The sequence below is a fragment of the Cuculus canorus genome, chromosome 13, assembly GCF_017976375.1.
Source record: "Cuculus canorus isolate bCucCan1 chromosome 13, bCucCan1.pri, whole genome shotgun sequence".
Lineage (NCBI taxonomy): Eukaryota > Metazoa > Chordata > Aves > Cuculiformes > Cuculidae > Cuculus > Cuculus canorus.
Genome location: NC_071413.1, coordinates 16,802,771 through 16,827,500, shown reverse-complemented (window position 1 = coordinate 16,827,500; position 24,730 = coordinate 16,802,771). Strand labels below are relative to the sequence as shown.

General features: G+C 41.5%; 1 protein-coding gene across 12 annotated transcripts in view; it reads left to right on the top strand.

Moving 5' to 3' along the window:
• Nucleotides 1–24,730, top strand: part of WWOX (WW domain containing oxidoreductase) — a 547,784-nt gene that overhangs the window by 231,050 nt on the left and 292,004 nt on the right. The window contains exon 9 of one of the 12 annotated variants that reach the window (XM_054078618.1): nt 13,710–13,803. The exons of 10 other annotated variants lie outside the window; for them this stretch is intronic. In XM_054078618.1, the coding sequence (XP_053934593.1) occupies nt 13,710–13,760 (51 nt within the window). In that variant the 3' untranslated portion in view covers nt 13,761–13,803. Of the gene's footprint in view, nt 1–10,187; nt 10,230–13,709; nt 13,804–24,730 lie in introns of those variants that run through there. One more of the 12 variants, XM_054078620.1, reaches the window with a different exon arrangement.

Genomic DNA, 24,730 nt, shown 5'->3' with positions numbered 1-24,730 from the left:
GCTGTGTTGTGTTCCCCCTGCCCTGTGCTGCCGTATCCTGGTCTAAGTTTTCATTTTGCACAACGCAGACCTCTTTAATATTTATCAGCACGCTGCCGCTAACTTGATACATTTGTACTGCACAGAAATTGATTTTCAAGAAATGTGTTTTGGATTTTTCGCACGCTTATGGGGTTTGAGAAATACGTATTTGCATAGAAATAATCTTTAGTGAGCTAAATTTTAGAGTATGTCAAATTTATAAATATCACCACTGTAAAGACATATTTTTAGAAATAGATTTCTGGCACAGTTTATTCCAATTCCATTTTTCACATTTGTGTCACCAACACAGCTTTGGCTGGGTATTTTTGAATGCATTTGTTTTCAGCATTTGTTTTTGAAAGATTAAACTTTGCCGTTGTCTTGTACAGACATTGCACTATGGAAATGAAACGCAGCGAGAGGTGCTTTTGTTTAAAAGGCATCGTTTGGTTTAGGACACATGGCCAGTAAAACTCCCTCAGGTCCTTCTCCTCCTTCCAGTTCCAAGTACAAATGTTTTGCTCTCTCTTTCTGTAACTTTGTCCCTTTACTGCAAAAGGAAGTTCTCTATTTTTAAACCTCATGTACATCTTTAAGGCACGTTATGTTTCCTGTGTCTGTTGTTTCATTTCAGAGTCACTGCTATGTCTCTGCGGGTAGTTTATGCCACTTGAAAAAGGCAGATGCTTAGTGCTCGATCACAAGTGATAAATTGAATCTGTTTGTTTATAGAGACTCCAGTGTTCTGTCTAAACAACAGCAACGCATGCTTTAAGCATGGGGAGGAATACATAGAGAACAGCAATATGTGCTCTAAAATGTTTGGGTTGGGATTACATCGCTGCAGATACCGCGAGGATGTTGCAAAGTTATGCTCCAGCTAAAGAGATTCCTGTTTTAGAAATGGACTGCATGTTCACCACAGAAACAGGCTGGGGAAGGCAAATGCCCTTTGCAGGGTCCTCTGCATCAAAGCAGCACTATTGTCCTTATCTACTTGGTATCAGGGAACATGTAAGCCATGCTTCTCATTGCCTGAAGTAAGGAATTAGGCTCAAGAAATAATAAACAAGCCTGATTTCTGTGGAGTTGAATGGTAAGCTATACTTATTCCAGAGATACATTGCAACTGTGGCCTCGAAATCGCTAACAGTCTTTAGATTTGTTAATGGAACAGCTTGACTTGGATTTGAGTAGGTGTATTCCAGGGAAAAGCCCGACTCCAATACATGGCTGCTAGTTATTGCCGAGTTCTTACATTTTGCCGTACATATCATTGTACCACCTGCAGGTTTTTGCCTTTTCAGTGCAAACCTATTTAACTGTGCTACCTTGAGAAGATTTCTGCAGCTGCTTCCTCTTCTGAGTGCTGTGCTTCATGTCTGTGCGTGTATAACATGGGCAGAATGACTCGAGGTGAGGTTTCCAGTCTCTCTAGAAATGAGGTGTAGAATTCTGAGGCCCCTGCTAATCCAATGCCTCTGTGTACTTGTAACATTTCATTCTGCATGGAGCTGGGTAAGTGCCCATGAGCACTTTTAAGATGCTGTTCCTCTTCTCATGTCCCACTAAGTGAGCTCAGATCAGGCAAGATGCTTGGCTTGGCCCAGGGCACTCTCCCCATAAAAAGGAAGATACTGCAGAGGAGCATTTCTCAGTGGGAGAGTCATTTAGCTTTGGACTCGTTATTCTTCACTGGTCAAATGTGTTGGCCCTTAAGGGATGTTGTATGTGGTCTAAAGGTTCGTGGAAGAAGTGGGTTACTGCAGAGAACAGACGTGCACCTTTTATTTGTGCGTGTATATATATAATATATATATATTTTCAAGAGAATATACAATAGAATAGTCTGTTTACTTTATGTTAGTAGTTTTAAGGCATTACAGCCATGTAGGAACTAGTTAGGTTTGTATGTGGGAGGGGGCAGGAGAAGGAGGTCAAGGCATCAGGATTGCGCATGGCTGTGTTCAGGAATGACTGCTCAGTGTCACATGTAGGACAGGCAAAATTCCTCTGTGCCGGCTCTTTAAAACACTAGGCAAGTCCACTACGAGATATTGCCACTGTGCTGACTAAAGATAAAACGAAATAAAAACCCAAGGCGTTTTTATTTTTCGTTAGACTATGTCAAAATTGAAACTCATTGCAAAATGGTCAAAGCGAAGGAACTTTTCTATGGAATTCTCTTTGCCCAGTTCAAATAGCTTAAACACTATTGACCATTCTTCTACCGATCCGGTGATGCATGGCATTTTGAATCATCCATTTTCTTTGGAGACTACCTGGGGTTAGCATATCATTACTCGATAACAGAGTTTCAATTCTAACCCACCAGCAGCACGGAGCTTTAAGCTGGATACACTTACTTGTAGGCTCATCCAACCCTACATAATTGTCTGTACATTTATTTTATTGTCAACTCAGAGACAAGCTGAAGAAACTAGCTGTTTGCTTTAGAACACATTAACTTCTTTATCACATTAATACTGACTCATATCTTATTTCCCAGCCGCAGTAACAAAACCATTCAAATATTTCCCTTGCAGGACAATATCTTTAATAGCTTCTGTGTGTTTCCTATTTTTGGCTGTTTCTGTATAAACAGACTAATGTAATAGCATGCTGAACCATCTTGACTTGGCAGAAATTCAGCAACTCACTCATTTCTATGGCAAGCTGGGATGCCAAGGGAAAAAAAAATCCTCACTTTTATTGCAGTAAGATCTTTCTTAAAGTTGTCTTTTATAACTGTAATATGACTGTCGTTTGGGTTACTGTGGCACCTTGGCTGGAGAAAAAAACCCCACATATTTATTGCAGTTCAGGATAAACCAGATAGGGGGGCATTATTCCTTCTCAATGTCCACAGGAATTCACGTACATAATATATTCTGTCTTTCTCATGGGCACTGCTTTAAATGGTGGTAAAGTCCACACTTTGCAATGTTGTTGTGAGCCAGGTAGGAAGGCTCACTGGTGAGCCTGGGAAAATAGGCTGGAAGGCACTGGGAAACACTCGCACATGGAGCCCTCTTGCGTGGGATATTTAGCCATCCTCAGCAAATCAAATGTTGTAGTCCTCCACAGCGATCAGGAGCTCTGTGTGAGGCACTCCAGAAATGTCCCCTCTCATCCCAGTATACCCCCATGGTTTATGTGGATAAACTGGTGAAACCTACGGTTCTGCTCCTGGCTGCTGCTCTGAACCTCAGGATGCACAGTTTGATGCACATTTCTTTTGGAGCGGTGCTATCTTAGGCAGTCTCAGAGTCCACTTCTCTGAGCTGCCCTCCTCATTACAGTCAGCATATTCAGTGGTTTATATTTCAGATCGCTTTCCTGATTCACTTAATTGCATGCTCATATAAATTCTTGCAGCAGCAAAACAAGGCAGAAAAAAGTAGCCAAAGGCAATGACTATTTAAGCCATTTAAGCTTTGATTATAGCCAAGTGTCCAGCCATGGCTCAGGGTCTTTCCAGCAAAAGCAGAGCTCAACCATCACACAGTTCCTGCCCGTAGTAGGTTAGTGTTTGCGATAAATATTTGAGCTATTGATGAATGTAGCTATAAAAATGCAAATTATGATGGTTTTCTTATTGTTTTACAACCATATCAGCTGCAAAGCCTCTTAGAGTGAAGTGACTTTATTTAATTTTGGGCATTTATCAGTACTTACAGATTTATTTATGTAATTGACATTTTTATGTCCCTGTCCTTGTAACAGTTGGGTGTAAGAAGCCTGTTGAAACCATCTAGATCTGAAATCAATGCATCTTTGATACAAAAACACTTCTTACCTGAGTTGGCCTAACTGTACAGAAATACCCCTCGTTGGATGTGCTCAAATGCATGCCAGTCATGCCTTACTTTAAACTGGAGAAATATTGAAGTTCCTTCGGCTTTCAATTTCCTTGCTTGTTTTTCAAACTGTATTTTTAACATGATTTTTGCTACAGTAGGCCAAGTTCATCCCTAATATAACTGTACTGAAATCAGCTGGGAGACTTGTAATTTTAAGAATAAGGCACAGTAAAGTGCTTTGCTGGAGCAGGGCCTAAAAGGATTAGTATTGTGGGATGCTTGTGGTGGACGGAGAGCTAACTGTATGAATAAAAGTCATTTTAATTGCACTGGGGCAACTTGGGAATTTTATTCTACCTCTCAATAAAAGAAATAAAAACTAGAAGAGAATCTCAGCGCCAAGCAGAGAATCCTACAAAACGTTTCACGTTATTTTGAAAATATTAAAATTGTAGAAAACATTTAAAAGTCTGAGATATAAACCCTTTAGCTTTTATTTGGAGGCTTGTGCACATTTTAAAGCAGATATTATAAGGCCAATAGGGAGTATTGATTTTTAAGTATAACTACAGTGGCTTTGTGCCTATTCTATGTTTTTCATTAAGGCAACAATCCGAGACTTTTCCCAGAGAACTGACGCCAGCTGATGGTTTTGTATTGTATTCTGTGAGGTAAAATGATGAACAGACATCAGGCTGTTCTTGGTTCCCCAGGAAAACTTGGCATTGGGTGCAACATCTGGTGGAATCCAAGCTGTTCTCTGCGTGCGCTGGAGGTGGGTTTGGGGCTGTGACTTTTTCCTCTGGAATGGATCTGAACATGGGTCTCCAGAGCGCTGTCTGTAAGGCCTTGCTCTCTGGTATTTAGTACAGGTACCTTATTCCTGGAGTGAAAGGAAGGGAAAACAAAGACAAATTCAAGCTAGGTAATTGAGTTTTGCTATCTAAAATTCCCCCTGTGGTTTCAAGCTGATAGTCTAAACTGTAATCAACTATTGTACCGCTTTGCAGTTAATGCTGAGAGCCACTGGTGTAGGAAAATAGTCTCAGTTTCCAAAGTGGAGAGAGGTATTTGTTAATCCTCTCCTCTCGGATCCATTCAGTAATTCATTAGAAGAAAGATGCATCTACGCTCATTTCTAGGAATATCTTTGATGACTATAGCCGTTCCGTGCCAGTACAGGGAACGGGGATGCGAGGAACGGGGACGATGCTGTAGGTGTGGGCCCTTGCTGGTGGCATGGGCACGCTCAGGGCTTTCTGCTGTATCAGCAGCTCTAGGATGTTGCATTTTGCCTGCAATAACAACTTTGAAGGTGATCAGTAAGTGTTCAGTCGAATCTGTAGTCTCCTTTCAAACATCGTTTTGCTGGGTGCTAAGGACCAGAGGTTACGTTCGTAGGGAGATGTTCCTCCCTCTCTCCGTTGTGTCTGAGCCTCGCACATGGCTGGTGGTTGGGTGGGCTCGAGGTCAGACAATACTTCCCCACCCCACCCCCCCTCCGGCTTTTTTTCCCCTTTCTTCTTTTTGCCTGGGAGTTGAGGGCTGAACATTGCTGATTTTTGAGCCCCAGATAAGATCAATTTTCCAATTGTGTAATACAGTACCTGACTGGTCTGAATGGCACTGTTAATTGTCATTGACTATCACAGAATATGAATAGCACAGCCACTTGACACCAACTTAATGGTTCTGACTTTTCAGTGGTGCCAGGAGTGTAAGGCTGGAGGGGAAAAAGGATCAGAGGAGACATAAGAGCTCTTCTGATCCCATTGAGAAAGATTAAAGCTATTGTGTCTTTCAAGTGGTACTTGGGAGGGTCACCACTGCCACGAGTCACCTTAGAACTGGAACTGACTGAGAAATCTCTGTCACAAAAGGTCCCTGAGAACAACTCCAGCCCCCTCACCACAAGGGGTTTGGAGTTTCTGGGCAAACATAAAGGGGAATGTCTGGGATGGCTCAGGGAGAGCTGTGGGCAGAGCAGCACCATATCCCTTAGCCCTAAGGAACCCCTGGTGTTTACTGCCGCTGTGTCCAGCTCTGAAAAATTCTGTGATGCGCTTTAGCACCTCTTTTAAGTAAAGCTCACTGCCCTTAAATGTGCAGTTCTCTCTGCCTATTCGAATTGGATAATACACAAAATGAGCTCCCTAATCCAATCACAGCAGTTCTCACCACCCTCAGCTGGGAGAGATAGAGGCCAGGAGGGGGAATATCATAGAATCATAGAATAGTTTGGGTTGGAAGGGACCTTAAAGGTCATCTAGTTGCACCCTCCTGTGATGGGCAGGAACACGTCCCACTAGATCAGGCTGAAGATGTTTTATTTCTCTTCCTCTCTTGAAAATCAGTGCAAGGAGAAGTGATTTTCAATGCATTAAGTACCTGCCCTTACTTGCATGGGATGCTAGATTATAACTTTTATCTTGAAAATATTTTTAAAAATATAATTTCCCAAGGATTTCCAAACACCTGGTAGCTAAATGAGAGAAGTACGGTGCTGCGCTGAGATCTGGGAGGGGTACGTGATGTGTAGATGGGGATATACTGTTGAGTCGTGTGCAGGATGCTTTGGATGTGGGGCAGGCAGGTTGATTTTTGTGCTGAACGTACCCCATGGGCGCTGTAGAGTTAACCTGTGTACGCGTGCAAAATTCGATTTCGCAGAACACGCTAGACTTCTGTTGCACATGTTCAGATGAATTTCACACCACAAGACCAAAGTCCTAGGCAGAAATAGGAGTCGTTTATTTGTCTGTTTGTAGTTTTGATGTTGAAGGTGTGCCATCAATGTGCGAGGGACTGACACAACAGAATGACAAGATGGTGGCAATTTTACAACTTCAGATGTTTCTGAAGGAGAAATTGCAAAAATCAAGCTGGATAAGAAGCACAAAGAAACTCCAGTACATCATTCACATAAATACTTGACATGAAAAAAAAGTGAATCTAGAATTTAGATACTGAGTAAGAAAGTGTTAGGAGGAGGGAAGGGTCTAGTTATCTTTATATGGCCAAAATGACCTGTCTCAAGGACCTGCAGTTCTCTTGAATCTGAGGAGCCCCCGCTGGAGCATGTTTGCTGGCAGGATTCATGATCCCGTGGGAGACCCACGCTGGAGCAGTCTTGCTGGAGGACTGCACCCTCTACTTTACTGACTTTTTGTCTGTAGAGTTGTTTCTCTCACATGTTCTCACTCCTCTCTGGCTGAGGTTGCCGGTTCCCCTTTTCCCCTTCTTAAATATGTTGTCACAGATGTGCTACCACCAGCACTGGTGGGCTTGGCCTTGGAGCCCACTGGTGCTGGCTCTGTCGGACATGGGGGAAGCATCTAGCGGCTTCTCCCAGAATCCACCCCTGAAGCCCCTCCCCTTGCCCCTCAAACCCAGTAGGCGTGATGGGGAGGATCTGGGCAGTGATGGGATTGGTTTTGTTGTTTTATCATGAGGACTATTGTTTGGGAACAAAGCTTCCAGAACTGTTTGCCGGGGAAAGTTTCTTTCTTCTGCCTGATCGAAGTTTTCCCAGTAGATTTCTGTTTAAAAAGAATAAACAAAGGAAAAAAGTGAAACACCAGAAGTGAGCTTTAGATATAAATATGACACTAAACTATATCTTTTAATACAAAAGAACTCTTTTTTAATTAGAAGCTTGGAAGGACATACCCTTTAATTGCTGCACTTGTAGTTTCTGGGCCATCAGTATCCTTGCTCCTTTCATTAATAAAGTGGCAAGTCAAGTAGGAAAGCTGCATGAGTATAATTTTTTCCCTTAAGCTCTACTTAATCAACAGCAGACTTGATCAAACAGAAAAAAGCAAATGTAAATCAGTTGCATTAATTCTGCTGGCAGTAAATAGTAGGAAGAAAGCTAAACATGAAAGAATGCTCATTTTGCAGCTGATATCTGGGAAAGGATTGAATGGGAGGAATAGGTAGTTAAACAGCTCTTTAGATGGTGAGTGACTGGGGGAATACCGGCGTTTATGTATGGATTAGCACAGTGATAGACCCTGAGCAGCAGAAGACGATGACTAATTACCTGACAGAGCAGCGCTCCATTCGGCTTGGTCATTGAAATTAATTTCTGTTTTCAGGACTGGCAGAAAGCAGCTGCAGAATTTCGGTTCAATACTCAAATTAACTAGGAGTCTAAATTATTTCTTTGCACATACGGTATTAGAGGAGTGAGTTACTAAATTGATCTTGATTTTACACACTGAGGCAAGAATTATTCTACCTTTTTCATCAGAAGTCCATGTCCCCTGAAATCGGGGAATAAAACCTGTGCTGTAATAAACTACTTGGCACTGATTTGAACTCTGTCAGGTAGTTAACATCTTAACATCTCCTGGAGTCCTGGATTGAAGAATTATAAAATAAAGTCTTTCAGGATGAAAAACAATTCTACTGACTACTCCACTGAATCAAATACACAGAGTTGAACCTGGTCAGATGAATTTACTTCATGGTTTGAATAGGATTAAGCCCAGGAATCAGTTTGTCTGTCGATCATAGAATCGTAGAATGCTTTGGGTTGGAAGGGACCATGAAGATCATCTGGTCCAACCCCCCTGCGGTGAGCAGGGACGTCTTCAAGTCGATGAAGTCACTTGAAGCCCCATCCAACCTGACTTTGAATGTTTCCAGGGATGTGGCATCTACCACCTCTCTCAAGCCGTGATGTACACTGCTTGACAATCTGCTGTCTGAAAGCTTCACTGACACTGATAAAAGACCTGGGAAGCTGTCAGTGGTTAATTTCTGATGAACTCGTAATAGTGAGGTATGGCCAGAGAGGAAACTAAAACCAACTGTAAAACCCACCCCACAGAATCAACTGTGTAAGAAAAATCTGTGTGCACTAAGCTGAAGTCATGCATCTATGATTCTAAATGCAGGAATTCTGCCAGATTTCCGCCATGGTCGGTGACTCCTTACCTCCATGAACAGCAATTCCTCCTGTTGCCAGCAGCTAATCTCCCAGAGCCTTTTGTCTGTTGTTAGTTCCTCTTCTTTTAATTTATTTATTCAGCAAAAGTAAATTCTACATGTTTATAAAGAAAATAAGTAAATAAATATGAGAAGGAGAAAATGGCAGCAGCATGAAAAATGGAATAAATATTTAATATTCACAAGCACATTTTGGCACAATGGAAAATTAGTCAGTGGGGCTACGTGTAAACCTTTTGTCAGTATTCCTGCCCCATAGTATTCTTGCTGAATGAATTCTGTTACTTCCCACTCTTTCCTGCCTGCAGTCTCTCCATAGACTCTTCTAGGCAGAAGGATTACCACATAAACCCAGCTTTTATCCTACCCTATCTTAGTCCTGAGTGCAATCTTGGTGCTGTAACTGCTCTCCTTAGTCACTTAGTGTTTTATTTTCTGTGGTGATGTTAAGCCAATAGCTATGGAAGCTATGGATTGGATTTTATTCTAGTTCCACAGTGAATTTATAAAGCTAGCAGTTCTTTAGGAAAGCAGAAACAAACAAAAAGAACATTCTTTTAGTCAGACCGTGAGCAGGCTTGCGCTGGAGGTCAGTGAGAGACAGTACATTGAGAGATCTGCTCTGGCTTTCTAGAGAATCACATCTCACAGCATAGAACATCGGTGATGGGTGTGAGGGTATGAGAGTTATTTACTTGCATTGCCAAAAATCAGAAATCCATGAAAACAGTTCTGTTAAACTGCAAGTGAAAACTTATTTTACTCTCCAGTACAGATATTAGTAAGATTAGAATGTCATAATCTTATTAAATGATTTTATTCCATCCCTTTTAATTTATATCATTATCCTTTCACAATTAAGCCTTATTGTCCAGGTGTTATATTAGCTCTTTACGTATGCTTTGTGTTCTGCTTTTGCATTCATTATAAACCCCAATATTTTCTTGCACATGAAAAAACCACAGAAGAATCACTAGACAATAACACGTGGTCTTAGTTTTCCTGTTCTTGAGTTCTGTCTCTATGTTCGTACGCCAAGACTCGTCAATTACATTGTACTTAGGCAGCTGATTTGTTTTGTCTTTGCTTAGAGGTGTAAATGTCATTTATGCTTTTATGTTTGGGACAATTAATATTCCTCATCTCAATGCCAAGAGCCTACCATGATTACTCTTAAGCAACCTTTTATAGGAATTCTCTTGCATTGCTGTTGCAGAGAATGATGTTAATGATGTGCTTTCTGTCTTTGATGTGGATAACAGGTAGTGCTGCCAGTGTGTGGGACTAACTACAATGGTTTGGATGTGCACTGGTGATCATAGTTATTCTGTCTTGTTTCAGATTGTAGATGAGGGTATCAATAGTGACAGAACAAATACTGATCTGTGATTGTCGCATCTACAGATCACTTGTCTACAAATGTCAAAATAGGGCCAACTCTGAGAATCGTATATGATGATATGAGAATGTTTGTGAGAGCAAACACAGCGGCACTGAACATCTCTCAAAGGGGATTGGCCAATCCAGTTTGGGAATCAGTTCTACCCAAAGAAGGTATTTAAAGGCCTGATTTGTCTTTATCGTTCACCTAAATCATCCATTCTTCAAGTGTTTATAACTTCCTATTGAAAGACTGATACTTCATTTCTTACATAAAACTCCTTGGTTGCAGAGGACAACTCAAGACGCAGAGATTCTGGATAGAAATTTCCTTACGGGACTTTTGAAGAAAAATTTGTTTATAGGAAATGGGAGAATTGTAAGAAACTGTGTGAAAAAATAAAAAAGACAATAAAATATCAATTTTTTTTGGCTTCAGAGGAAAAAATTATTAAAAGATACCTTGTATTTGTAGCTGCTTGTCCAGCATGGTGTCTCTTCATTTTATTCTGTGTTAAATCAAGAGTGCTGTGGAAATTTTTTTGCTCATGAGATAGTTTCTTCTTGGTGCAAGGCCATCGCCGTAGTCAGGCAGGCTTGCAGGCGAGTAGGGCTGCACCACTGCTGCTCCCTGTGGCAGCTGACATGAGTAGCGCTGGTGAGCAGTTACAGCCTCATGACCGCCTACTCTAAGTTAATTGTCTTTTGCTTGGAGTTAAACAAACTGAAAACTTCACCTGGCAAGGTAGTGCCATTATTCAAGTGAAATTGCAGGAACAGGAAATCTATAAAGAGGGCACATATTTCACACATTTTCTTTACTTGCCGCTGAGACCATTATTAAAGCCAGAATTTAAAAATAAAGATGCAGAACATTACAGGTTTGAAGTAAGTCTCATTTCCATGAGTTAGATTAATTCCTTTTCATTGATGGAGCATTGGGTATGGTGGAAAGCTACAGAGAAATTTTTGGTCTCAACACCCAACCCACTTTGCCCTTTGCTACAGTGATAACATTTGGGAAGAGAAGCTGGGATCTCTGGCATATCTTTAACTTGATCAGCAGGGTGAGGGAGAAGATTCTGCCCCTCTACTCTGCTCTGGAGAGACCTCACCTGGAGCCCCGCATTCCGTTCTGGAGTCTCAGTCCACATGAAGGATGTGGAACTGTTGGAGTGAGTCCAGAGGAGGCCATGGAGATGATCCAAGGGCTGAAGCACCTCCCATATGAGGATAGACTGAGAGAGTTGGGCTTTATCAGCCTGGAGAAGAGAAGGCTGTGGGGAGACCTTAGAGCAGCTTCCAGTGCTGAAACGGGTTCCGGAAAGGCTGGAGAGTGGCTCTTGATCAGGGAGCACAGGGATAGGACAAGAGGGAATGATTTTCAACTGAAAGAGTGGAGATTGAGATGAGATCTTAGGAAGAAGTGTTTCCCTGTGGGGATGTTGAGGCATCATGTCTCTTTGCTCTAACAAATTTCAGCAGAGACGGAGACTGAATGTTGTTAGGGGTTTGCTTTCCTCTATTTATTTTCTTTTTATACCCAGGCAAACAAGTGAAAGGTCCCTTACAGAGCAATTTTAATTCTGCAGTGCACCTTTACTCTAGCCGTGCATCGTCCGTGTGATAGCCCTTGAACATGAGGACTGCAGGGTGAACAGCTGCTTTGTCTGGCTCAGTTAGAAGCTTCTTTCCCCATACCTGTGTCTTTATGTACATAAGAGCTGTTAACTCCACTGAGCATTTAATAAACTCACTGTTCGCAAATTAGTGATACCTTTGCCAAGCGAGGACTTCTTCACTGCCCTCCTGAACGGTCTTTCAGACTGAAAACGCCTTTCTTGTGACAACATCCAAGTGTTGCTGCACAGCCCTGTCCTGGCTGGCTCTCCTGTAGAGAGAAGAAAGAATGAAAAGCAACTTTCGCCAAAGAGTGAATGTGTTTTTGATGAAGTGTTTGAAACAGGCAAAGCAACAATGTCTATTGTTGATAGAGTGTGAGTGATTGTGTACTGTGCTACCTGTGTGATGGTTTAGTGTGTTATTCCATTGGGTGTTTGCAAGGGAAGGGTTTCCTGCAGGAAAACAATTGTGGAGAGCACTATCATGTTCTTGGGCTGTAAGTTATGGAGAACTGGATAGTGTTGGTGAATGGGCAAGAAAGAGGATGCCTGTACACAAGCACACAAATATTTCCCACTCCACTTTTGTACTTAGTACATGTGTAGATTCCTGCTTCTAGAGCAAAGGGACTGGAATCAATGAATTCCCCAATCCCACTGGAATGTGGGATGATGTGAGTGTAAGCCTAAAATAACTGGCACCATCATTGCCAGCTCCGAATCTGATGGTTTCTTCACACAAGGCGTGAGATACGAATGCGTGTCTATAACTTGATGCAGATGAAGGACCTTTTCAAGCGCATAAAATCCAGCCTACTCTTGCTGTCAGTGCAAACAGGGAACTGTAAGAGCCCTGCCACAGCTCCCTGAGCCCTCCCACACAGCTCTGCAGAGCCCCAGGCACTGGGTTAATGTATGTTCATCAGTTTTGCTGGCAATGCCTTCTAATAAAATAAAGCATTTTAGGAAAACAAAGTAATCTCAGAACTAAGGAATTTCTCTATATAATGCATTTGCATAAATACTTCTCTGAAAAGTGGAGAAAAATCACCATTTTGTGGCAAGTAAAAAAAGTTCTGTAATTAATGAAGTTTTACTGATATTAAAGTGTTGGTTTTAAGTGCGTTTCCAAGGACCAAATCTCGTATGCAAATACAAAGTGCCAGTCGTAACAGGGGATAAACCAAGCAGAATATTACACGGAAAAAAACTGATAGTAGGCTGGTTCTCATTATATTTTAGTACAATCCATCCCTTTTTACAGGTCTTCTGTTGTTAGGATTGTGTTTGTGGTAAGCTGGACTGCTTTTTGCCAAGTTAAAGAGAATATTTTGATTTCTCCGAAGAATGAATAGCTTGATAAACCCCTATTGGTTTCTTCAGGGAGCAAGTAGATTAAACAAGTAATTATACCATAAGGTTTTTAAAAGTTAGTAGATTTAAATACATTGTATGAATCTCCTCTTAATGCAGCCTTTTGTCTGTAGTGCTTCCTGCCAAAAAAAACTCCTGACAGGAAATAAACATTAAAATAATCTTTAATCTCTCGTCTGGTCTATTACCATTAACAATTGATGCACTTTAATTTTGTGGGATTTTAACTACAAAATGGAATGGCTAAGTAGTGATAATTGGGTTTGGAATTATACGGTCATTTATATCAACAGAAATGCAAGTGGCTGGGAGGGTGATTAATTATTTAACATTTCCTGGCTGTGGTTCCTATTATAGAATTTTCTGATATATTCTGCTGTGAACAATTATCACCAAATGAGGATAAACAAATCTGTGATGTGAAGCCTTATTTATAAATTAAACTATATTTAGAAAATTTCTATTTCATTTGCATTTTCACTTTCTGCTTGATAGGACTGTCACAATCAGCTTGTTTTCAAGCTTTTCTGCCCTTCTGCTAATTTTTCAGGTTCGCACCCCAGATTTCGTGCAAGAAAAACAGAGCTTCAGATGTCATTAAAATAATTCCCATTCCAAACAAAGATACAGTTTATACAGTCATGGTAATGTGCTTGCATGTTCTGTTCCTCTTTCATTTCCTGATAATAGAGTTAGTGCATGGCAACGTGTTAGATTTTAATCCAAGTGCTGGCGTCAGACTGGATGATTTAATACCTCCGACTCCTGAAGAGTTGGGAGGAGAATGCTGGTGCTTCCATTCTTTGATAGGTCGCCCCATCATTTGACCTCTCTCCCCTTTGGTAGATTTGCCGATGAGAGGCTGCATTTCGCATTCCCTCTCTTCCACGGAGACCGACTGTCACTTTGCTGTTCTATGCTCCTCTGTCCTTGTTGTTACAGATACAAGTAGAATTTGCAATTCATTTCTCTTTTATTTTCTTACAATATGTTTACTAAAAAAATTACGTGTATGCTGCTTATCTGACAAGATAACACAATCATTCTAATTAGTACTTTCCAAACCGTTTTTCCTGACAGTTACCCTGCAAATTTCCCCGTCCTTAGTTTACATTAAAAAAACAAAAGACTACAACCTTGAGTTTGAAAATGATTACTAAGAGTGCTTGAGTTTCTTCTTCCAGCAGAGCTCCTAGTGATCGTCCCTGGCAGTCCTACTCAGAAAACAAAACCCAGTTTACATGCTTATATATCAACAAAGAAAGAACAACAAGATGATGATAATTAACGTTTGTGCGGTGCCAAGACTGTTAGTCACAGATGAGGACCCAGGCTTATTAATAAATATGCAAAATAAACCAAAAAGATTGCTCCAAGTCTGTAGTGCTTCAAATTTAAGTGTTAATAAAAAGTCAGGGATACAGATAGATAAAAAGAACAAGCATATAATGAGATAATGTTAATCAATATGGTAGGCCCTGTTTTAGGCAGGATTTTTTTTTTATGCCAGAGAAAAGATTAGCTACCAAAGAAAAGGAGAATTTTAATGTGGATTATGAAAAAAAAAGATAATGAGATAATATTGCAAATGCTTGTGGGCAGATCTGTAAGCGGAATAAAAGGAAGCATGGAAATGCTTGTTTGAAAATGTAGGATGTCGTCAATGAAAATGACTATCTTGAAGTTGATCTAGGGTGAGCGTTGACATGTTGATAGCGAATTGGGATAAACTGGATTGGGCTGAAGATTTTTATATAGACAAATTACAGCATTAGAGAAGGAAAGGATTAATTTGTGGTGCAAATGAGGTTTTTTTACCAAAGACACTCAGCACAATGAATGGAGGAGCAGAAAGAAAAGAAGTGAGGTATTTTTGGGCTGAACCTTCATGTGGGTGTGTAGGAGAAAAGTCTCACAGATTAAAAAAAGAATTGTCAGTGAAGCAGACAGAGACAGATTGAGAATAGAAATCTGAGCATGGGTGAGAAATAAATTCTGGTGAACTGGGAGTAAATACAGAGGACTGAGGGGTAACACTGGAGGTCACAGAAGTAGAGTTGACCAGTGACATCCTTAAAGAGACAGAGCCTGGCAAGTATAAGTCAAAAAACTTAATTACAAGATAAAAGGAATGGGCAAGAATATCTTCCAAACCAAGAGGCAGAGCATCTGTGCAGACAGCATTACTGTTCCCCATCTAGGAGTGCTTAGTGGCCTTGAAAGGCAGAGAAAGCAGCCTGGAAGAGCTATGCCGGCAGTGTCTACTCGTAGCTCAGTTCTGGAAACAGTGTGCTCAATAATGCTGAACAGCAAGTGGGCTGGTGTGGGACAGAAGGAGCCACCAACTGCCTTGGAAATGAATCATTAACTACCAACATTCTCAATCAGCTCAGCACTCCCTACCCCAATGGCAGCGCTGCAGTGCAAGGCAGAACTTCATTGTGCACTTGAGCTTGTCTCCCATCTTTAATTAGAGCAAGACTCACGCATTACCCCCGTGAGGCTTTGTTAGTCTGCCGTGGAGCACCAGCACAGCAAGGCAGTGCAACCGAAGCTGAGGTGTGTCTGCTCCCTGCACGAGACCAGCGTTGTTCGAGGGAGATGCGCAGTGGCCGTGGGCAGGAGCCCAGAGCAGATGAAGCGATCTGCACAGTTCAGCTGAAAGATGAAGCCTGGGGCTTAGCGAGGCTGTTGGACCAGTGGCTCGATGGGCAGCGTGGGGCTGGGAGAGAGCCACAGCATTAACGCTTCCTTTGTTCACGCCAAAAATAGATGTGCTCATCACCCTCTGCAAAGTGACTCTAACTCCACAGTGAAGTGTGAAGCATTCCCGAACGTTGGATTTCATTTGATTTTAGAACACTGGTTAGGTTTCCCGGTCAGCTTTCTCACATTTCACATTACTGCGTGGGCCTTGAGCTACTTTTTAAACTTTTCCTCATAAAATAAAGAAGGAACATCAGTCAAAAAACTGTGCTAAATCATCTGCTTTGTTGTTCTTTAGACACACGAGAGCAGTTCAATAGCACAACAGCCCTGCTGCATTTGTGTCGTGGTCAGGATCCCGCTCTGAGTCAGGAGAGACAATCAGGGATGTTATTTGTCCGGCACACCCGGTGTTTTTCCGGTGATAGGTCCATTAGTGAATGTGCCCAACTCAGCAGTGTGTGCGGAAGCCGCAGCGAGTGTAGCACATTAACGTGGGGCTTGGTTCACACTGATCTAAATGACCTGAAATCTCATTGTGGGGATTGCTGTATCTTATAACACTTACTGCCATTTACAGCTCCTGCTCTAGGTGCTGGAGACACAGCCGGGCAGGCAGAGATCCAGCGCAGGCGAAACTTTAATTTCAGAAGATTAAAGTATGTTACCGCTGCCTGTAACTAATTAGTACATATAGGCAGAAAAGTGTATTTTGCATTTTCGAATGCAATTTCTTTCAGCAGATGCTAATACATATTAGGACATCTGTTTATATTTTCCTTCAGTCTTTTTTTTAACTGCATCTTATTTAAAATCCTGTTGTCAGCTGAAATAGTATCGCCTTAAACAATACTACTGTATCTGTAGTTGTGAACTCATACGTCTGCTTTTCAGATGTCTTTCTGCATAAGCAGATTTTTGTTTTGTTTTGTGTAAGTGAAAGATGTATAAAAAGTTGTTTTGCTTCATTTAAATTGGAACAGGGATGAAAAAGGCAGAAAGGAGTCAGTAGGATAAAATGTGGTGCTATCCCCACTAGGTGAAGTTGTCCAATTATTCCTGGTGTCAGAACTTTTTAACATTTGGATGGCTGGGAGGGGGTACTAATTTCAACCTTAATGATCGCTGCTTTAGGAGTCAACATCACAACATTTCACTTATAATTTTAGCACATCTGTCAGCCTGTGCTAAAAAGGAGCCCTGGGCTAGTGGGTGACTGAAGATCCTTTTATCCCGAGAGAGGATTGTGTATTCCCTTCAAGAGTGGAAAAATAAAGAGGTTATAAATACTCACCTACTTCACTGCTGCCCACATTTGCCCTGTTGACAAATAGTGACTTTCACATCCTGCTTTTGCATTCCTAAACACTAGAATAAATAAAACTATGCAACTTCTTATTGTATAACACTTATGGAAACAGCCCATTTATAATGTCACATATTCTATAATACCATATAGTCCCTAAGCTGGACTTTTTTCATTTCAATAGATCACATTGATTTCCTGTATGACTTTATCTGCCTAATACAAAGTGGGATTGAACAGTTATTTGTCTGGATTTAGCCATTCCTTATCAAGTATTTATGATTTAGCCAATGCTACAACATCTTCTTGTAAGGTCTTTCGTATTTTTATCTTTTCAGGAAGGGTACAAATGTGATAACGGGGCTGTAATAAATCTGTCTCTTGAAAATGAAACATATTTTGAGGAAGCTGTGCGCTCTCGGCTGACGGGGAGGGGAAGTTGCAGGGGCAGCAGAGTGATGTGAGTGGGTTGTTTCTAGGACGCTGTGGGCATCGCTTAATAACAATGATGGGCTCTTCTGGGGGAGGATTGTAGTGGATTGGGATGGCAGTTTCCCAGCTGGTGGTATGGAGGCTGCGTGGTATGGAGGTGAAAGACCCAGGAGAAAAGAGGGGTTTGCTCAAGGAGGCCACACTGATACAAGTGTTATGAGGCTGTAGGTTGAAAGCAACAGCACAAGTCACTGAAAGGTCAGCTGGTTTGTGTCATCTCTTTATAAAAGTAGAAAAAAGGGGTTTTTTTAATTTCTCTTTCAATTTCTTTATTTTTTTATCTAGAGGGGAAAACAATATGTGAATACTGAATAATAATACTGTAATTTAGTTAAACAGGAGCAGAAAATACACGTGAATGGGGCCTTTCTGTGTTACAACTTAGTTTAACGTTTTGTTTGAAAGAACAAAGCAAATTAAAATTATCCACTGAGTGTTTCAATATTCCTAACCAGAGCATTCTAACTGAGCATTTCCCAAACAACCTCATCATACTAAAGTAATTTATTTTTCATTACATAATTATTTTCATTCAGTGATTTCAAAACGCTCTGCTAGGTGTGCTTTTGGAAGGGCCAAACTCGGTGTGTTGTAGTCCTGGGGAGATGTCTGCTGGGTTTATTGTATGTATTTGGCAGACAAGTGGATTCAAACAAAGGCAGATTAGCAGGTACCCCCCGAGTGAGTGAAAAGCAGAACCCAAATTCCTGTCAACCCTAAGCACCCACCCCTTCGTTCAGGAACCACAGAGCGCTCCATGCTGTGTGTAGGGAAGGAAAAGAACCGCAGAAACTATAAAAGTTAATAATTACATTGTAAAGGCTACTTAACCGATAATGAACATTTAATGCAGAACCATAAATTTGCATGACACTTACAAAGAAAATGTTCTTTTGTTTTTCTCTTCACTTCTCCAATCTGTTTATAGTCAGATTTTTAACCTGCATAACTGATGCCGTATTCTGTCCTATCTCCTTTTTTATGACTCTTCACTAGTGCTTTCAATGACCTCTTTGCAAGTTTCTTTATATAGAAACCTGCTATGCTGTCTTGAATGCACAAGGTCAATAATGATTACCCTCTAACTTTGAAGGGCATCCCCCTTCTCTGCTTGCAAAGTATTTCAAGCCACAGAGCCCCTGCATCCTGTATTTGTAATTTCTCTTATGAAATGCAGTAGTAAGAAAGAAATTTTTATTTTCCAAGCACTAGAGCTTTGGTCCACTAACACGTTAAGTCTGGCAAAGTCAAGGTGTAATAATTTTTTTTTTACATTGTAGAAAAGCAAACTTGATAGTTTATATTTAATCATAAACAAATCCACATTAATGGGAAAATTTTGATAATATGTTTCCGAAGAAGGAAACAGCCTGTTCTTTTTGAATGTCATGATGCAAAGCTAAATTTCTGTCATTCAATGCCCAAATGATACAACACCATACCTTATTTATTTTCTACTTCTAAAGAACTGTATCCTGGTCTGTGCACGGTGTAAATGCTTCAAAGACTCCAGCATGATCTGTACAGAAGCTGTTCCTGCTGTGGGCTGTAGAGGATATGTATAATGAAAATGCGCCTCTCTTTTGGAACCAATGGTCCTCTAACAATTATCAATAAACAAAGTCAGTTAAAAGAAAGTACAGAAAGGCTAGCGATAACAAAAAGATGCTTCAATTGAATTGATGCTATAGCAGGCATCGACTGTGTCATCACACAGCTTAATAGCTGCAGTCCTGGTTCAATACGATGAACTTGGGAAGGCTTCCTGAACGAAAGAACTGATGCTTTCTGTTCAGTAGCAGCAACAGCTTAACTTTTTAATTACCTGCTTTAAAAGTTTACATGCCACTAACTGAGGTGCTGTATACAAGGAGGTACAGTATTGGCTGAAAATGGGTCCTCAAAAATAAAGGTGAAATAACAATAGTAATTTTTTAAAGAAATTCATGCAGATATTTTATTTAACATTAAAATAAAAGCATGTGCTGCAATTTATTTTACCTACAAGTAATTCAGAGTTCTACACAAATTCTTCTCAGAAAGCTGCTGGTTTGGTTTCCAGTGTCTTTTCCACCAGCCTTGCATTTTCAGGACCAGGAGGGAAATATGATTCCCTCCCTCTTCCCCCATTACTAAAATAACAGGAAGCTCAGAAAAAGGCTTCTGAGAAGAAGTTGGAAGAAATGTACTTTATGTAAATATCTAAACGCAGATAAATTAGCTTTAAAAATTGAATTCACTGAACATGAATAGTCACTTAAAGTGTAACTGGAATTGACTGTGTCATGTATCAGCCTAATAGCCAGAGCGCCGGTTCAATACAATGAACTTGGGAAGGTTTTCTTAATGAAAGAACTGACGTTTTCTGTGCAGCGGTTGCATTCATCAGACCGCACAGTGTTCATTACACTACAAAGGACTGCCAATGTGAATTGTTCACATCATCTATTAGGTAAACGGGATAGGGACAAAAGATAGTGGAGGAAGGAGAGGCTTTGGTACCTCTGTGGGGTATCCAAAGTCAGGCTGTGTTGGTGACCCTTCACCGGAGCATTAGGAGCTCCTCACAGAGATATCCTGCCTCCAGACACGGATTTTGCTGACCAGAACTGGCGAGGAGCTGCTGGGAGGTACGCACATCTCACTGTCCACCGTTACCGACTGACCGTATGCTTCGTACAGCCTCAGTCTTTAATTTGCTTTGTTTAAATACTGTGGAGGTTATTGACAAACGGGCCCTCTCTGGTGATGCTAATTAGACTCTCAAACCCACCCTGGTTTGTGGTGCTAATTTGGAGAGGTGCCACATACCAGGGTTTATTTCTTCAGCGAGAAGATGAGCCCTGCGCCGCTGGGAAATGGGGAGAACCAGACATGCTGATTGGCAAGGTCGAGGCTGGAAGGCCCTACGCTGACTCAGGAGCAGGCACTTTAATGCCATGGGGATTTGCATCCCTTCTGTCCGTTGCTTACCTAATAGGAGCATTGTGGTGCCATTTCACAGGGGGCTTAGTGACTGAAAAGAGAGATTTGATGGTAAAGAGAAAAGTTTTGCTTCAGTTCTCCTAACATCCAGTTATTAAGAAGCTTGTCTGCTCTGGGAGGCAGCGCACCACAAAAGCGGTCCAGGCTCACAGACAGGGGCTGCGTTAAGCACAGCGCAGGTTTAATTCTTTCCGCTGGACGTTTATAGCAGACGTATCACTCTCATGCACTGGTTTGCTGCAGTGTTTGGGTTGAAGCTTGTGCAAGTTACTAGCCTTAAAGTCCATCCCTCAAGGTCACTCCCCTAACCTTATTTCCCACATGTTTAAATGTATTTATATAGATAGGTAAAAAACATGGTAGCTCCTGCCACATAACCTTGTTTCCCTCACTGACATCTCCAGTGGACACAATTGAATAGAAAGCTGTTATTTGGGATGGGGACGTGTCTTGCTTTGACGGCAAGTGCCTGCCCTGCTGCTGGTATAGCTGCTCTCCCTTCTGAGCAGGGGGGTAAGCACATCCCGTCGCTGGCTGCAGCCGCCACCGATACCTGACAGACCTGGAAGGCAGAAAAAAATCACCTCTTAGGTGCTGGAAGTTGCAGTGAATTTTGTGTCCAACAAAAATTGTTTAAGAGGGACTTTTTTGTTGTTTAATGTTTTTAAGCTTGTTGAAAGTCTTGTATTTTCATTCCAGAATCTATGCTCTGTCTTCTTTTTCATGTTCTCTATGGACTGTTTAGTGACTCAGTACCAAGTGTAACGTATTTCTATGGTAACTTTGCTTTGCTGACATCGGCCAATTGAGATTCACAACCTCTAAATGCAGTATGATGGAAACATAGAATCATATAACCATAGAAAGGTTTGGATTGGAAAGGACCATAAAGCCCATCCAGTTCCAACCCCCCCACCATGGGCAGGGACACTTCCCGCTGGATCAGGTTGCTGCAAGCCCCATCCAATCTGTCCTTGAACCCCTCCAGGGATGGGGCAGCCACCACTGCTCTGGGCAGTCTGGGCCAGGGCCTCCCCACCCTCACAGCAAAATATGTCTTCCTCAGATCTCTTCTAAATATTCCCTTTTTCAGCTTAAAACTATTCCTCCTTGTGCTGTCCCTCACTCCCTGATCAAGAGCCCCTCCTCAGCTTTCCTGCAGCACCTTTCCGTACTGGAAGCTGCTCGAAGGTCTCCCTGCAGCCTCCTCTTCTCCAGGCTGAACAACCTCAATTCTCTCAGCATGTCTTCTATATATAATAGAAGCTAAAGGCTTTCTGTTTGTTTAGTGCTCTTTTTTTTTTTCTAGTTTTATTTTTCTTTTTCATTTTAGATTACCTAATTAGAGAGAGATTTCAGATGTGCTCAAGCTGAAATGTCAGCGTTTGTGCCCATACGCTGTTGGCCAGAAAGAGTCAGGCGTATTAGTGAAAAGTTTGACTTTGTGGGAAGGAAAACTAAGACCTGGATAAGCCCTTGTTCTTTGGGAAATGGTGTGACTTTAAAACTTGGAGAAGTCAGACCTTGCTGCTCTGCGGTGGGACCCATGAAGCACGTACCCGAGCTGAGCGTATCCAGTTCTTGGCTCTGTACAGCCAGAAAGAGAAACATTCAAAGGAATTAAAAGCCCATGTGAAATGGTGCCTCCCACTGCCACTCGCTGTCCCAGAATGACAGCAGGAGACACCAGGGCTGCTGGAAACGGGGAAGATATTTCCCTTATGTTGGAAGCTGCATTAGAAGTTTGGGATAGGGTAGGAAGCAAGAGGTTTAAAGAATAAAAATGCAGTTGCCTGGTTCGTACATGTCTCTTGCAAACAGGCTTGGATAGCTAACAAAAAGAGGTAGAGAAGAGCCCTTCCAGGTGTAGTTGAACAACACGTATCCTGTTCTTCAGGTGTCCCCTGTGCAATAACGGAGTTCAAATGAAAGAAATAGGAAGAAACCATTCTGTTTAACTGCGATCACTGGAGTAGTCCCCTGGCTCAGCCCCTGCTCCATCACTGGCTTGTGATGGCACTGGTGTCTTTTGATTTAGCTCACAAATCAGTGATCAATAAAAAGTTTTTCAGTATATGCATCTTAAGCATATTTTTATCTGTTCCATCTTTTTGGATATCCGCTATAATATAAGAGGAAATCAGTTATTTGCTCAAGGTATTTCACTTCTGAGAATTCATCATAGCACAGTTCGTGTTATGTTGTACACACTCCCCTGCGTGTGCCGTGTATGCACAGGTGACTGCAGCTAAAAGCCTGCAAAGTGTTACTTGCTACATTTAAAATATCCACAAAAATTATCTTCATTTTTTTATTAGGCTGAAGATTAAGATGTAGTTTTCTCATTAAAGAAAAACACACCGTTTTAAACATAGAGCTTCCCGAAATTGTGTTTGTTTTAATGTTTATGAAAAGAGATTTGAAGACATAATACCAGCCTATTTAAGATTTTCTGCTTCTCGAAGCACAGAGCGCAGGGGTTGATCCTCCATTACACTAAGGCTTATTAATGCCACTCTGCAGGAGCTCTAAAGGGGCTCTGGAGGAGGTTGTGCACAGCCTTCACCATGCCCTCTTCCAGGCCTCTGGAAGCACTGATGGGTGAAAATGGAGAGGAACTAAAGGCCTGTGTTCCTTGTGGCTTTGCTTGGAAATTTCATTCAGGCAGAATATGAGATATTTGTTTATATTCGATGTCCAGGTGCACTGATCTCCATAAACTCGAATCCTGTGACTGACACATTTAGGAGACAGCAGAGCCACTGTACCGCACTACAGAATGGGAAAGCACTTTTTTCACAGCACATTGGCTGCTCTAGGAAGAAATGCTGTGAGAAGGTGGGAAGGAAGCACGCTTCAGGTCCGTTTTGCTCTAGGTTCACTTCTGGTTTCACTTATGCGCTACACTAGAAGCTGCAACCATGCTAAGAAAGACGTGAAGCTGCCGTAGGTGACTGGCGAGGCCACGCTGGCCTCACCAATATGGCAGTGACTGGCAACTTAGGTTGGTTAAAAAGCTAACTAGCAGGCTTTGGTTATTCTCTTTAGAAGGTGCTATCTCTTCTTTATAACAGCAGTAATAATAAATATCTACTGTTCTTCATCATTCAGTGGAAATGATTGTTTCCTATGTCCTTTTGCTCCTTCACAGAATCATGGAATCATAGAATAGTTTAGGTTGGAAGCGACCTTAAAGATCATCCAGTTCCAACCCCCCTGCAATGGGCAGGAACATCCCACTGGATCAGGCTGCCCAAGGCCCCATCCTTCCTGACATCCCACACAGTATGAGGTACTTCTTGTTCAAAATGTGTTGCTCTGGCTCCATGGGAGGAGGTCGAAACCAAAGATCTAAGCATAGTTTTAAACAATAAAAAGCTCCAGGTAGCTTAGGACATTCCTACATAAGATTGTGTCTCTATCATATTCTGTAGGTGTGGCAAAGGAGGGTGTGTTGGAGGCACAGATTTGCCAGTACTTGTGAAGCTGAATATGTTTACTTTAACTAAGTGCTGTAAACCGTCGCTCTGGGGAATGGGTCTGTGTGGGAAGTGAAGAAGGTTGGGTTGTTATTTTACTTTCAAAAATTGGATGGCAATTATTGTATTATGGGATTTCAGTAGGCAAATAACAATTTTGTGGAAAGGCTTGTTTTTCTGTGCAGCAAAGGTGTTGTCTGTTGCTATTTTTCTCTTAATTAGAGATGCATTTTTAATTATCTGTCAAGGTCCCCTAGAACCTGAGATGGCAGGTCTCTCTTATGTGCATGTGGTGAAATCAAAACAAGTAAGCAAGGGATAGTCTGTCACCACTGATAGTAAGTAGAATGAAGGCTAAGTATGAGAATAATGAACATGCTTGGACTGCAGGGAAGAGCGATCTCTGTCAGGGATGATGGCCGCATCCTGATCCTTTGAGCTCCTCTCTACTGTGCTTCTGGTGCCGTTCAAATATGCTTGTAATTAAACTGACTAATACCCATTAATTCGAGAGCTACATAGTGAAACTTTTCTGGTGCCTTAAAGTATGGTTGAGAGCTCCAATTTAATATTAAAATTAATAATAATAAAATAATCTTTGTC